Source organism: Equus caballus, chromosome 14 (assembly GCF_041296265.1).
Source record: "Equus caballus isolate H_3958 breed thoroughbred chromosome 14, TB-T2T, whole genome shotgun sequence".
In the NCBI taxonomy this organism is placed as follows: Eukaryota; Metazoa; Chordata; class Mammalia; order Perissodactyla; family Equidae; genus Equus; species Equus caballus.
This window is the reverse complement of record NC_091697.1, coordinates 58,433,371-58,449,580: the sequence shown is the minus strand read 5'-3', so window position 1 is coordinate 58,449,580 and position 16,210 is coordinate 58,433,371. Positions and strand designations below refer to the sequence as shown.

The window sequence follows — 16,210 nt, the reverse complement described above, 5'->3', positions numbered from 1 at the left end:
CCACCTGAATGAATCAATGGTCAAATCTTAATATCACTAAAAAAGTGATAACCATTATATGCCTCATAATGATGTAACAGGAAATCTAGATAGAGCACCACTATGAAACATTATTAACTAAAATAATAAACGTGAATCTAATCAAGTCTCAAGATATAACTAGCAATATGAAAGAAATAAGGGGGACAGACGAGCAAGCTAGATGACACTATGAGAAAGTAATCAGTAAAATCCAGAATATGACACATCTATGGCCCAGTTTCTCCTCAATATCAATGGAATGGCAAAAAGAAAAGTAGCGGAGGAGACTGATACTTAAGAGACTGATCAATGAATGTTTGGATCTTGTTTGAAACAAATCCAACTGTTTAAAAAAACAAAGGCATATGTGAAACAGTAGGGAAATCTGATAGTAGACTAGGTATCAGATGACACAAAGGAGTTATTGTTCATTTTGATGGCTGTGATAAAGGGATGGTGAAGTTCTTATCACCTAAGGATGCATACTAAAGTGTATTCAGGTGAAATGTCATGATTATCTGGCATTTGCTTTAAATACTTCAGGGGGAAAGAATAGTATGACACAGAGAGAGAGAAAGAAAGATGGAACAAGATTAGCAAAATGTTGTGTTGCTGAGCTGAAGTTGAGTGAAAAGTACATGGGGTTCATTATACCATTCTCTTCCCTTTAGCTGATGTTTGAAAACTGCCACACAAAAAGTAAAAAAAAAAAAAAAAAAAAAAAGAAAGAAAAGAAAAAAAAGAAAGAAAAGAAAAATTAAAGAAAAGGGAAAATGAGCCTAGACAACTGGCATCAGGGAGAAGAATGGAAAGTAAACTAGGGGTAACTTAAGAATTTCAGCTTTGTAACCTTCCCTGAGTGGTACTAACAATATTTGAAATTTTAGGAACAAATTAGGTTTTTAAAAACACAACTTTATGTTAGATGTTGGGGTTCCCCTTCTACGTTTCTCTCACCATCACCCCTCTTTGATGATAGGAATCTTTCATTGTCCTCTGATCATCTGTTCATACTAAAAGCATTTAAATGCAGTCTGTGACAAAAGGACATTTGATTGATTGGCTACTTTAGTGTTTCTCTACAAAGGATCTACCTGAACAGATGCTGCACATACATCTGTTAATACCGTCTACTGAAACAGAATGGTCTTCATATAGCACTTTTCCCTCAGATCTTTAAATACTTGATAATTCTCAATGTTCTTAGTTTGGGAGGTAAGGTACAAAGCCACAAATGACCTAATATTAAAGAATGCTAGAAATCTATTCATTTTGTAGTCTATCACACAAGTTTCTTCCAATACACCTATAAATCCTGAACGTGCTTTCTTATATATTAAACATCTCATATGTACAAAATGTCTCTAATCCTATGCCTATAGCCAAATTTACTGTTAACCATCCTAGAGTAGAACATATATTCTATTACTTTTATAGTATAAGCTGCATTTAATATGCCAGAACAAAGGCATATTTGTCTTAGACCAAAAACTATTTTTAGTTTAGTCTGTGTCACCAGCACAGCGAAAGGCATTTTTTGACCAAATTCAGTACATTACGTACGATTGCCAAGCACTGTAGATTAGCAAACTGATTATCGTTACCTCTAGACTAGATAATTAAACAAATGCAGACAAGGCACTTATTTAACCAGATCATAAAGGCTCCTTTCAACAACTCCATCCCTCCAAGCTTCTCCAGAGACCTCCCTACCTTTTTGCTCTTTGGAAAGCTGTTCAGCTTGGTCCCAAATTTCGGTGGCATAGAGGAAGTTGGATGTAACCTGAACATAGCTGGCTGCCATCTGGTGGATCTTCTGTGGAATGGTCACTGAAGAACCACTTGCTGAAGCACTACTGGCCCCAGAAGAATAATTTCCTGAATTGCCTGGCGACAACTTTGGAGAAACAGGGGAAGGCATCCCCACAGCTTTGCTACACACAGAAAAACAGGCAGTTTATTCACATGGAGATAAGGAAAGTGATGAAGTCAGTGTATTACTGGCTCTTCCTATATGAAAGCTTTTAAACTGTGAAGATTATTTTAAACTAGAAGGGTTCTCAGAGAAGGATAATTTCTTCTAAATAAGTACTTAGCTCACTAAAGACCATTGTGAATTATGATCTACTGTTTGTTTTAATGAACGACAACAGAACAAGAGATGGGAAAGAACTGAGGAAGGCATATACCTTGTTAGCAGAAGTTCAAAGACTTAGAAGCCAGACTGCCTCACTCCCAACTCAACACACTTTGCACCTATTCAGGCATATAATTAAGTACTTTCAAACTGTTTTGTAGAAAGTTGAGTGGAATTAACAGTTTAATACAAAAACAATTGTGGTAGTAGATGGGAACATGTTATTTTAAACTCTATAATTGCTGGTACTTTCCTAGTTTAACCAAGTTATTCAGAGCTGACAAAGAGGTACAGCTTTCTTAATCAACAGCAATCATCTCAAGCTTCCTCTCAATTAAATATTTCTTAGAAAATACATGCTGAGATCTGGCAGATTCATATCAGCAGTACTAAAATTATAGAAATGCCCAAGACAATATAAAAGGGAAAATCAAACAAAAGTTGGGGGGAAAAAAGCTATCTAAGAATATTTTTACTGCACTTTTAGCACTATAAATTTGGTTAAGAAATACCTAAGGGCAAAGACAAAATGCTAATTAACAGAAACATAATAACTGAACAGATAAACTTACAAAAAAGGGTTTTCTGGTGTTTTTCCTTCTTTTGGGGGGTGGGGTGGGATGGGAGTGAGGTGGGGATGGAGAAGAAACCACAATCATGCCACTGTTATTAAACTGTGGCAGTGTCAAGGCTTGAGTAAATGTAAGTCCACTGTGATAAAAACTCAAGTAGCTACAGAAATCAAATTGTGAGAAGAGCTGAGGTGCTGTAAAAAACCTCAGACTTCTGCAGGTGAAATGACCCCTCTTAAATCTTTCTAAGATTATGTTCATTATCATATTTTCAACTTATAAAAAAATAAACAAGGAAAAAAATGATAACTTATAAAAATACTTATTAGAGATGGCTTTAATTTTTTAAAAAGTTGTCATCTTTCTATTTTTGGAAATTGGACTCAACCAGTTCCACTTTTACACAATAATAACTTGCCACAAATAATATTTTATAGAATAAAATTTACCTACCTTCCCAAGCCAGGTGATGGTGCTTGAGAATTATTGTAAGAATTCTGTGGAGAGAATAAAACGTACTTAATTAAAAAAAACACTACTTTTAAAGTACTAAATATATTGAAAAGCACTGGGCCAGAACTGATCTTAAGAAGTTTTATAAATTTAAGAAACCAAAATTGTGTGTGTGTGTCTAAATGTGCAACAGAAAGAATTATTTAGGTGACAGCTGGGGTGTTCTGGAAGAATTAAGGGAGAAAGAAAGAATGAGTAACACTCAGACGGATAAAGAGGAGGGGAAAGGCATAGAAAGGTGAGTCATACTATGCACAGAAAAGAGAATGTATGTGACCCAGACAGTTTTCCTGGAGGAAAGATTTAGATAAAGAACAAGAAAGAGAGACTTTGAGGGCCTTGCAAGTCAGGGAAAGAAGCTTAGACTTGACCCTGAAAGCAACGGTAAGCTACTGAAGGGTTCCAAGGCACAATCATGACAGAATTTTAGGAAGATTTATGTGGTGCTGTCATGAAAAACCATGGGAAGACATTTTAGGAAACCAAGGTAACAGTCTAAGAAAGGGTGGTAGTGAAAACAAAGACCATTTTAAAAGTCTTAATTAGGTTTCATGATAAAAATAGGCTACATCTACTGGAATGTTATTAAGAACTAGATATATGGTTAGATATAGGTTCCACAATCAGATTTAAGTGTATTTAAAAACTTTCCCCAAAAAACAGTAGCTCTGCCTCTGCTATGGCAGGTAAAACAATAAGGGCAATTTTGGGGTGGGGATAGGAGACTTTACAAATTTCGTCTCCTAGGAAATGGACCCTCCTTTTTTTTCTTTTGAGGAAGATTAGCCCTCAGCTAACTGCTGCCAATCCTCCTCTTTTTGCTGAGGAAGCCTGGCCCTGAGCTAACATTTGTGCTCATCTTCCTCTACTTTATATGTGGGACGCCTACCACAGCATGGCTTGCCAAGTTGTGCCATGTCCACACCCGGGATCCAAACCGGCGAACCCTGGGCCGGTGAAGCAGAATGTGTGCACTCAATCGCTGCGCCACTGGGACGGCCCCTGGACCCTCCTTTTTTGCACACTTACCTTCAGGTGCTCTGTCAGCGTCTTTGAGTACTTCAGAGCATTTTCCTTCTTCAGTTTGAATAGCCTCAGGTACAGCAAAGACTGGCATCGTAGGCTAGCCAATGGAAAAGGGCAGCTTATTTACCAGGACAGCAGACTCTAGCCATATCTGCACAGACAACCTTGGTATTGTGCAAGAGTACAGGACTCGCATGAGGTCAACAACACTTACCCTTAGGCAAAACCAAAAGAAGTGTTCTTATTACAGTACACATCGCAGGGAGAGGAAGCAAGGGGAAGACACCTAGGGCTAGCCGCCTATTTGCTGACATCAAAAATCAAAACGTCACCCACAATGTTATTATAACACAAGCATTAAAAACTGCTGAGGGGCAGAATCTCTAGGTCAAATGATAAATAATCTAAATTAAACAACAAAAACCGGGAAACTCAACTATAAATATTACAACTCTGATGAAACATATACAAACCTTAACACAGCTTACAAAGGCCCTACATGATCAACGCTGCCTACCTCTCTAGTCACTTTCACTTCTCACTGGTCTTCTTTTAGATCCTTGATAGTTTCTGATTTCTCTCCGCTGTCCAGCCCTTGTACATGTTCCCTCTACCTGAAGACTAGGTCTCCCTACACTCTACTCTTACAGTTACATATACTTGTCTTTCAAAGTACTTAATTCATATACTTTGTGTGATTTTTGATTAATTTCTGTCTCCTTACACTAAACACTAGACTCCATGACAGACAGGACCATGTCAGTCTTGTCGACAGCTATATTCCCAGTTGTTAAACACAGCGCCAGGTGAATACCTACAACAAATGAACTGATAATATCTCCCTGGGACCAAGCAAGCAAGCCACATTCTTTATTCTGAGCAAGCTAAACATTTGCTCCCCAAGGAAAGGTGTATATGGAAATAGAGAGAGAGGATACCAAAAGAAGAGGCTGGAAAAGTGACCACTCAATACAATGGACAGTTCTAGTATCAGTCCCATTCTACCAAAGCTTTTGTCAAGAGGGCAAAGGATAAGAACCCGACAACAACTAAAATCTTTCAGTAGGAATTCTGAATTATTTTCTACTTTATCCATCAATGATAGATTTATGACTGCATTATGGAAGGTGGATTCAAGGATAACTTTCAGAAGAGCATACACTGCACAATTAATTATGGAACTGCCTGTCATCCAGCAGAAGCTAGAACACACAACACTTACCAAAGTACTGTGAGTCTTTTATCCGCAGCTGTAGCATCTGGTGCTAAGTAATTCTTTAGCTTCATAGTGTATCTGTGTGTTAAAATAATAAAGAAATGACACAAATGTAATACTTCACTTTGATCTTATGACTTCCTTAGTGCTTAAAACATTTGAATCAAACCTAAATGAAGGCAAAAATACCCACTGAAGTATCTAGTTCTCCTTATCCAAGGACAATAAAAGATTAAGCATTATCTTTAGCTTTACTGCGTATTTACTTTATTGGTTATATCAGCCCATTCCTAGATGGACCAGAGAAATAATACTGCCAATGATGTGACAAGTTTTCCTACTTACTTGATGAGCTCCACCGTCTCTGAATACATAAGGAATGGGGATTTGGATTCCTGAGCACTTTTCTCTAATGCATTCCCACATTCAATGAAAGATACCACAGCATCAAGATAATATACAGCTTTCTCAAACCTATCAGACTGAAGAAAGGATAATAAAGGTAATGAGAGCTGAACTGATGCACTATGGGAATAAACAACAAATGAAGATTCATTTCATTAAATACATAAAGTGAGGAGAATATTTACATACCAATGCGTCTGCATTGTGCTTTAGCTTTTTTGCTTCTTGTAAATAATGGTCTGCTGAATAATTTCTGCAATGTAAATTTTTATTGTAAATGAAATGTTAAATACTTTCATAAGATAATACTAGTTCATTGTAGTCTCTACCATCCCTCAGTTTCCATGTTCTAAAGTAAAGAAAATGAGCTATTACTAAACATTTGATTCAGTTTTTTCTGACAAATGCTTATATTGGATTAAGAGCATAAATTGTTTTGACCGACTCATGGCAAATTTTCTACTTAGGAAAACAGAAATCAAGTTCCCTAGTATTAAACACTAACTTACCCAAGTTGTTTGAACGATTTAGAGTCAATTAAATGTGGGTAGGAGAAATAACCTTTTATCAAAATGGAGGATAAAACCAACTCTGCTCTTACTTATTTAAGAAAGCCCCTCATTTAAACAGAGACACCAGCAGCAGTAAGGTCCTACTGAAAGGCAATCAGTCATGTACCCGATGAGAGTCATGGAGCTAAGCTAAAGGAGCAATACGTGGACTAGTGGGTGCCTTTCAAATGAATATCTGAATATTCAGTGGATTGCAACACAAGTATGAATTCTTCTGGTCACCGACAGAAATTAAAATGAGTTTCTTACATGTTGACTGAAACAACTTTCTGAATGCATAAAACAATCATATTTATCTTACCTGTCATCAAAGGCAAGCTTTGTTCTCCGAGGCTTAGAAGCATCAGGAGTTGGTGTAGATGGAGGACAATTAGAAGAGCTATTTGGAGCCTTGTCCTGACCAAAAAAATATATAACTAGGTTGACAATTGCGAGGAGATTAATTTTAATCTTTTAATTTTTAGAAGTATTTCTTGAGCCATGGGTAAAAAGGAAACAAAATTCCACTGCCTTTGGTAACTAATTTTCTTGTTGTAAAATTTTTAAACTTCAGAAGGTAAATGCCCTTTTTACAGAACAGGTCCATTTTAGATAACCAAGAATATTCATTCTAATATCAGGGGTCTACTGTGTGCCAGGCACTAATCTAGGTACTTGTTAAAACATAAAGAATCACAAACCTAATATCAAAATACGAGTACTATTTAAGATAAAATTTACTGGTAATTACTGGTCAATGAGAACAGCAACAATAATATCTAACCATTTACTGCATGCTTATTACTTACCAGGCACTAAGTTAACTAAGTATTTAGCAGTCATTAATCCTTCAACAACTCTATGAAGTATGTCATATTAGGATAAAATAAAAAGTGATCTCAAGGAGGCTAAGTAACGTACCCAAGCTCAAACAGCTTTCAAGTGGCATTCCTGGAATTTGGATTTTAAATCCAGATCTGTCATATTTCAAAAGCCTGGGCACTTTCTTAAACTTTATTCTGCCTCCTATCAACACAGCCCTTTAAGTAACGGCTATGATTCTGTCTTCCCAACTGATTCCCCATCCAGCCCTATCTTTAGTAAAATGAATACATATTTTTCCATAATAAAAAACATAAATAAGTAGAATTTATCCTACAAATGCATGAATGTTTCAACATTAGAAAATCCAATAATATATGATTTTACTACTTGTGCTTAAAATCTACTTAAAAGGAACCATGTAACCATTTTTTTTCTTTTCTGATATATTAGAGCTTTTCCAATTCTACCTGTTAACAGCTTACTTCAAGGAATAAAAATAAAAGTCCTGAGATTTGAGAAAATACTAACATCCTTATAGTAAAGTTTGCGTGTTCATTAAACGGCTTCCTGAATATTATATGTTGCAATGTAACATTACTAGAACAGTTTTCCCTCTATGTTTTATACACAGATCTACAAGTACCTAAGTTTAGATTTATTAAAGGAAAACTGAAGTTTCTGAAAAAAAAAAAAATTCCAGATGTATCAACACACTTTTCCTACATAAAAGTGATATGCATGATACATAAAATCACTGTGTGGTGATGGATGTTAACTACACTTATTGTGGTGATCATTTTGCAATATTTACATATAACAAAACGTTATGTTGTACACCTGACAGTAATATTATATATCAAGCATATTTAAATTTAAAAAACCTGGCAAAACTACAAGAAGAAATAGACAAATCCCGTATATTTGTGGAAATAATGGGCAAGTGAAACATATTTCTTTCAGTGAGTAAGACAAACTGACAAAATATCAGTCAGCATAGAGAAGCTTTGAAAATATGATTAATATAATTGAATTATATAGATCCCTGTCCTCAATATATGCAGAATACGTATTCGTTTCAAGAATTACAAAAATCCACCATATACTATACTCTCTTATAAGGAAAATCTTAACAAATTTCAAAAGACTGCTACCATGCAGACCACTTTCCAGCCCCAATGCACTTAAGGTAGAAGCACTAACCCAAAGATTTTAACTAGAAAATCTCTGTATGTTGGGAAATCAAGTAACATATTTTTAAATAACTCTTGGGTCAAAGTTGAAATCAGAAAACATTTTAAACTGAGTTATAAAAATACTATATACCAAATCTTGTAGGATGCAGCTAAAGCAGTACTTGGAGGGAAATATATAATCTAGCTGCTTATATTAGAGAAAGAAAAAAGGCTTAAAATTAACTCAAAAATTAATGAGCTAAGAAGCCATCTTTAAAAGTTAGTAAACAGAACAGCAAAACAAACAGAAAAAGAAAGGAAATCATAACGAGTATAAATTAATGAAATAGAAAACAAAAATAAACTACAGAGAATCAACAACAACACACGGTATTTTTTGAAAAGACAAGTAAAATAATAAGCCTCTGTTAAGACTGATCAAGGAAAAAAAGAGATGGCACACAAAACTACTATTAAGAACAAAACAGGGGGCCGGCCCAGTGGCGAGGCAGTTAAGTTCACGTGCTCTGCTTTGGCAGCCTTGGGTTCCTGGGTTTGGATCCCAGGTGCGGACATGGCACTGCTTATCAAGCCATGCTGTGGCACGTGCCCCACATGTAAAATAGAGGAAGATGGGCACAGATGTTAGCTCAGGGCCAGTCTTCCTCAGCAAAAAGAGGAGGACTGGTGGCAGATGTTAGCTCAGGGCTAATCTTTCTCAAAAAAAAAAAAAAGAACAAAAGAGGAACATAAGTAAGATGTTACAAATATTAAAAGCAAACTAAGAGATTATAATGAACAACTTTATGCCAATATATTTCAAAGATTTGATAATATGAGCAAATATCTGGAAAAACATAAAAATTTACATATAATTTTGGTCTTCCATATTATCTAATTTTTCTTTAATAAGAAATAGCATATTTTCTAACTTATAGATTTTCCTTTAATAAACCCATATATAATTGCCTAAATTAGAAATTACCAAGACTAACATTAACAATTCTTTTTTTAATTGATAGAAAGTATTATATTTTTTTTGCAAGGGAAGAGTCACCCTAAGCTAACATCTGTTGCCAATCTTCCTCCTTGTTATTTTTTCCCTTCCTTCCCCTCCCAAAGCCCCAGTACATGATCGTGTACAGTTGTAAGTTCTTCTATGTGAGCCACCACCACAGTATGGCTACTGACAGCCAAGCGGTGTGGTTCTGTGCCCAGGAGCTGAACCTGGGCCACTGAAGCAGAGCACACTAAACTTTAACCACTAGGCCATCAGGGCTGGCTCTTACATTAACAATTTCAACAACTGTTAAGTGCTATAAGTTCTTGAAATCAAAGTGGTCAGGACCTATATTTTATATTTTGTTGATAACAACAGAGTAACAACTACAACTGATCCAACAAATATTTTCTGGCTACCCAGTAAGTTAAACACTAAATAAAACACAAAACAAGTAAGAGGCAAATCCCTGCTTTCAAGAAGCTGACAAACCAATAAGGAAGAGAGACGGACAGTGAATTTTACCTAGGAAATAACAGAAGCCAAATGAGCAGGTGAGCTCACTTAATGAGAGCATTTAAGAAAAAAAGAGATAACAGGTTTCAAGAAATAAGCATACAGGTCTCAAATCTTATAGTTAAAGGATGAGAAACGGAGAAAGAGTCAGTCGACAGGTAGATAGATAACTGGGACAGTGAAGAAGGCCAACAGGCAGAAGGGTTCCTGAAGTGTCCTAGGACTACCTCTCTAAACTACTACAGAAGGGCATCCAGCTGGAGAAAAAGCCGTCTGTATATCTCAACTTAAGATGTTCACAATTAAAATTACCTCAATTTAAAAGACTTAACACATTTAATAAGCATGACTACCTTTAATAGTGTAATTTTTCAATTCTCAAACCTTGGTTACTTCAGTCCCAAATAATAACCCAGTGGATTATATTCTTAAAAATCTAGGTATTTTTAAAATTTTGTCAGGGAGTTTGCTCTCGGTCAGAATAGTTTAGAAAACAATGCAAAGAACCTGGTAAACAAACTGAGCATGAGGGTCTAATAAAGTAAAGCCTTTAACAAGCTTTAGTGATCCCATTCCCCATCCATGAACGTTAAGAATATTCCCCTAAATTATGATCATGCTCTAGGAATAATTCCAATGCTAGCTCAGCTAAAGAATTTTTTTCTTTTTCCTGAATTCAAGTCAAATGGTTGCTTTGCCACTTTACGCAATTTAACTTGCTTGTAAAATCTAATTATGAAAAATCCAAAGCCAATTTTAAACCATAGACAAGAACTCAACCATAGCAACTGGAGCTATTTATAATTAGATCATAATCAACTATTTCTCTATAACCAACTTTCCCAGTTATGGGTTTCTATCGCAATTAATATGTATGTGGCCAGATAACTGTTTTTATGCATAAGTTTATCATCAAGATTAAGACATTTTGAGAGTAAAAATGCACAGGCCTATAAATTTAATGAGATGTTTACAAAATTTTCCAAGTACAGTGTCACCTGGAGAAGTCAGACAGCAATGAAAGTGATCTTCAGAAGGCTCAGGCCTCCCACCCCTTACCTTGACCTCCTTCGAGCCGCTGGAAGTCTTCCCTTCAGACTTCTTCTGCTTTGATGTGGAGGAACTGTTTTTGCTGCTGCCACTGTTCTCCCTGTTGCTGTTACTACTCGACTTTAAGGAAGAAGACTGACTAATAGTCCTCTTCCGAGAGCCATGCTCTGTTTTGGGATCTTTTGAAGGAACAGGCCCAGCAGGAGAAGGCAACAAATCCTTTTCTTTTGCAGCGCTCTGCTTAGATGACCTGCCAAACCAAACACACGCCCTCATTTCTCCACAGTCATACAAGGCTGACGGATGTCGTTCCATATCTCTTTGCCTGCTTTCAAGACAAATTTGTTTTTCCCTATTTGATTACCAGGATACATGATTTCTACAAAACACAATAAAACTGTACATTTCATGAGGGCAGGCCTCTTGCCTTTTTCCTGCCACCCCCCCACCATGGTTGTATACCCAGTACCTAAACTGTGGCCTGCCACACAATAAATATTCAATAAATACTGATTGCATAAATAGGCAAAAAGATGAATGGTGAATGAAGATATTAATACTCGTACGTTAGCAATTAGTCTCCTGCAAGTTATAGATAATCTTGTCATCTAGCCAGAAAGTTGTAAAGCTTTAATTCTTATCCTAAACTCACCCCCACTCCACTAAAAAAAGAAGAGAAGAAGTGACTGAATCTTAAATGCTTTCCATCCCTATTAGCTAAAAGCAAAAGCTCCCACTATTTGGCATATGTATGTTTATACATGGATATGATATATGCTTACTAAAAGAAACATTCTAAGAGCATGTTAGAAAGTACCCAACAGCAAATGACATACACATATCAACACACATGTAACTTGATTTGGGGACATACTCTCTGTTGCTTGATGGCTTGTGGCCTGCCGAATTCTTGTCCTCCGTTTTGGGTTTCTTGCTCTCATTGGCTCGGTTATCATCTTCACTCTGGATAAAAAATAGAAAAAAGTAACTACTAGGTTTGAATTTTATTCATCTAATTTCAGTTCCCAGCACTAGTCACCTACAAACAGTTTATCCCTGATAAACTTCAGAAAGAAGATAAATGTGAAGTGAATTAATTTAAACAATGTTCACTACATTAGGTTTTAAGGCTGAGAAAGTCTATTTTAGATAAACAGAGCCCAAATACTCAAATACGTCTCCTATAGTCTTTAGGTGGCATCTTTCCAGGCTAATGATTTGGGGGAGGGGAGGGATAAAAGTATAGTTAAGATATAACTCACATACCATAAAATTCACTCTTTAGAAATGCACAATTCAATGGTTTTTAGTATATTCACAGAGTTGTACAATCATCACCACAATAAATTTTAGAATCATTTCCATCAACTCAAAAAGACACCCTGTACCCATTAGCAGTCACTCTCCATGCCCTCTACCCCCAGACTCTAGCAGTCACTCATCTAAACATTTTGTCTTTAGGGATTTGCCTATTCTAGACATTTCATATAAATGGAATCAGACAATATGCGTGATCTTTTCTGTCTAGCTCCCTTCACTCAGCATAATATTTTTCAGGTTCATCCATGTATCAGTACTTCATTCCTTTTCATGGCTGAATATATTCCATTGTATGGATATATTATTTTATTTATCCATTCAACAGACGATGGCCGTTTGGGTTGTCTCTACCTTTTGGCTAACAGGAATAATATTGCTAGGAACATTCAAGTACAAGTGTTTTTTTTTATTTTTATTTTTTTAAAGATTTTATTTTTTCCGTTTTCTCCCCAAAGTCCCCCCCCGGTACATAGTTGTATATTCTTCGTTGTGGGTTCTTCTAGTTGTGGCATGTGGGACGCTGCCTCAGCGTGGTTTGATGAGCAGTGCCATGTCCGCGCCCAGGATTCGAACTAACGAAACACTGTGCTGCCTGCAGCGGAGCGCGCGAACTTAACCACTCGGCCACGGGGCCAGCCCCTCAAGTATAAGTTTTTGTATGGACATATTTTCATTTCTCTTTGGTACATACCTAGGGGTAGAACTGCTGGGTCATAAGGTAACACTATGTTTAACTTTTTCAGGAACTGCGAAACTGTGTTCCCGAGCAGCTACGTCATTTTACATTTCTACCAGCACTGTATGAAAATTGCAATTTCTCCACATCTTCACCAACATTTGATACCATCCATCTTTTAATTATAGCCAAGCTTAACGATTTTCGAAAAACTTTTTTGCTGAAACAAAAGCTGTGGGCACATCCGTAATTGCCAATGTTACTTTCCTGGGTGAATCTAAGTCTTCCTTTAAATATTAGGGCACAAGACTGCAAACATTCTGCCATAACAAAAGAATCTGTTCCCTCACACAAACGATTAAAGACGGACAGGTGAAAACAGGAGAAAAAGGAATTTACATCTTTCATTACCCTTAGCTAGGTCTCCTCTCAGTAGCAACTGCTTTATCTTCAGGAATTGCCCCTCATGCTTAATTTTATCAAAGCCAAGAATCTCAAAAATCATCAGCAAGTTTCATGGTGTTAAACATTTTATATAATCAAAATCTGACTTACAGGTATTGACATTAAAAACTTAGGAGGAATACATGCCAATGAGATGTGAGGGAGAGGAGGAGATATGGGGCACTTTTAGAGAAAGGGGCTTTTTTTATTACAAGTTATATATATTGTAAAATTTTAAAGAAAACAGTAAAAAGGATTTTCACTTTATTATATTTTAAATGTTCAAAAATCTTATAAAGAACATGTAATAATTTTTAACCACAAAAGGACCATTTTTTTATTCCATAAGAAACACCTTAGTTTTCCAAAGAGCAGAGCCTATCACACAGAAGCTCTTATTGCACGTAATTCTAGGAACTAAATCCCAGAAGCAGGCCCAGCAAGCTGCGGCTGCGGGCCACGGAGGCCAGCAGCCCTGAACGGCGCTCCTAGTCAGAGCACTCCTGTACTGCAATAATGAGACTCATTAGTTAGAGCACTGAAAGCAGTAGGATTCAGTTTTCTAGAAAATCAAATTTTAAAGAAACCTTCAACTTTTGAAGATGCAAAAAAAAAAAAAGGTATTATTCTACATTGTCCAAATGCACATCATCATCTGCACATAGTAATGTGGTTTTAAGAAAAAGAAAGAGGAAAAACCTCTGGCTTGTTTCATTTTAAGAAAATGCTGTATTCTTCCTCTCCTATGTGAGATTCTCAAGGTCAGCTGGGACTGGGGTTTTGTTCTGAGTCCACTTGGTACAGCCATTCTGGTACCTACGTGTTCACTTGCTCATACTTTCAAGTATTTTACAATCATATTCACAGATAGGTATCGGGGAAAATTATACTATTCTTCAATACAGATTATTAAAATTTACTTTGCTTTAAAAACTCCTCTCTAGAGCTGAAAAGATCAAGCTATTTTTTCCAAAGAATCTCTGTCTATATATATAAGTTGTTCAGCTCTTTTCATTATATCTCTACTATCCTCCAATCATAGTCATCCGTGAGTTTTCACATTTCCTGGGTCTAAAAAAAGCTGACCTTAAATACATACCAAGCTTCGTCTCTAAATCCAAATAATCTTGGAAGTATTTAGGGATGAGAGCTGGCTATGTTCCAGCAAATGCTTTTAGTTCTGAACTTGCAGATATGGGCGTTCAAAAAGGAAAAAAAGCTGGGGCACAGATATGTATAGTGGATTGGCAAAATTCTTAAGCAAGTGTCAAAACTGGTGAGCCAATCTTTAGCTGGAATTATTAACTTAAAAAGTGTGTCTTGATCAGCTATAAGAGAGAAGAGAGTATTAGGGATTGTGTCAACCTGGAGAGTACACATCCCAACTAAAGACCTTTAAAACCAAAATTTTAAGAATGTCGTAAAGGCCAGTGTGCAATCTGTGCTTCCCTCTCACCTCTACACTGGCCAGCACACACTCTGAACAGAAGTGCTGGCTCATTTCTTACCTGATTAGACACCCTCCTGCGTTACTAAAGGAGACAAGCAGAGGCATGGAGGTCCTCAAGAGTCTGTTCTGTCTGTTGCCTCAGTGGGGCCTTGGGCTCACCCTCTACTTTCCTTCATAGCTACGACTCAACTAATTATTTTTTAGCTTACTGAGATTTCCACTGCATTTCAGATTCTGATGTTTAACAACAAAAACTCTTTACAAACCTTATGTTTCCTCTTGCCTTTGTTGGAAACTTTTTCTGAGGCTTGTTTCTGAGCCTCTCTTGTGTGCTTTTCTGGCACATTTTTCTTTTCCCCCTTGGGTGGCTCTGTTTCTTTGTAAGGCTTTCCTGGTATTCTGGTCAAGAGATTCAGGTCAATCTTCACAATAAGTGGATACCTGTCATCAGGCTCACTGAGGGGTGAAAGAAGTTCCTTCTCTTCCATAGGAGAGAACATTCGTTGCCGAAAAAAGCTATCTTCTTCCTCCACTGAGGAGGGTTTAAGAGGAGTCCTATTACTCTCAGGGTACTTGGGAGTTTGTGAGGAAGGAGGAAGGCTCTCGCTTTCATCCGAATCTGAGGACGAGGTATCCGTTTCTATGATTTCCCTCGATTTCTGGGAAGATTTACTCGTTGACTTGTATTTCTTTTTCTCTGCTGAAGGTCGAGGGGAAGATTTGGACTCCTTTTTTATGTTGGGTTTCCTTGAGCCTTTGGTGGCTGCTTTGTGTCTGCTGGAGGGCATGCTGGTAGTCATGTCTACGGGGGTTTCACTTTCTATCTTCAGGCCTCCACGGGGCTCTTCAGCAGCTGCCTTCTCAGCCTTTTTGGGTTGCTTTTTGCCTACGGTTCTCCTCTGTGTTGTGCTGTCACTCTGTGCAGGAGACTTCTGCCTCCCACGCCCACTTTCGGATCCCTTTTGAACGGTTTTGGAGTCTCGTCCAGGAGTAGCAGAACTTGTTTCTTTAGGGCCTCCCGGATCAGTGTAGTTATTCCCAGTGCCCTGTTCTCGGCCTTCTTTTTTATAGCCTTGAGATGACGGGATATTACTGTCCACAGAAGAAGCTGGTGACACTTTATGTGGGTTCACTTTATTCAACCAATTATCAAGTTGCCATTTGTTTGTTGGTGGTGGTTCAGGCTGAAAAAGAGAGAAATAAGTACATTTTCAATATTGAAGCTTTCTCCCTCCTTTACAATCTCAAGGAAGAGGGAAAAACACAAGGCCTAATGCCACAAAGGCATTTGTTTTTCATAGTTCTGACTGAACCAA

General features: G+C 37.1%; 1 protein-coding gene across 8 annotated transcripts in view; it reads right to left on the bottom strand.

Annotated features, from left to right (window-relative positions):
* Positions 1 to 16,210, bottom strand: part of AFF4 (ALF transcription elongation factor 4) — a 93,296-nt gene that overhangs the window by 6,775 nt on the left and 70,311 nt on the right. For 4 of the 8 annotated variants that reach the window (XM_023617700.2, XM_023617703.2, XM_070234347.1 and 1 more), the window contains 10 exons: positions 15,161 to 16,078; positions 11,855 to 11,967; positions 11,014 to 11,254; positions 6,764 to 6,858; positions 6,080 to 6,143; positions 5,831 to 5,967; positions 5,492 to 5,563; positions 4,273 to 4,366; positions 3,184 to 3,227; positions 1,735 to 1,955 (listed from right to left, as the gene is read on the bottom strand). In XM_023617700.2, coding sequence (XP_023473468.1) covers positions 1,735 to 1,955; positions 3,184 to 3,227; positions 4,273 to 4,366; positions 5,492 to 5,563; positions 5,831 to 5,967; positions 6,080 to 6,143; positions 6,764 to 6,858; positions 11,014 to 11,254; positions 11,855 to 11,967; positions 15,161 to 16,078 — 1,999 coding nt within the window. The remainder of the gene's footprint in view (positions 1 to 1,734; positions 1,956 to 3,183; positions 3,228 to 4,272; positions 4,367 to 5,491; positions 5,564 to 5,830; positions 5,968 to 6,079; positions 6,144 to 6,763; positions 6,859 to 11,013; positions 11,255 to 11,854; positions 11,968 to 15,160; positions 16,079 to 16,210) is intronic. The other 4 variants (XM_023617702.2, XM_070234348.1, XM_070234346.1 and 1 more) reach the window with 1 other exon arrangement.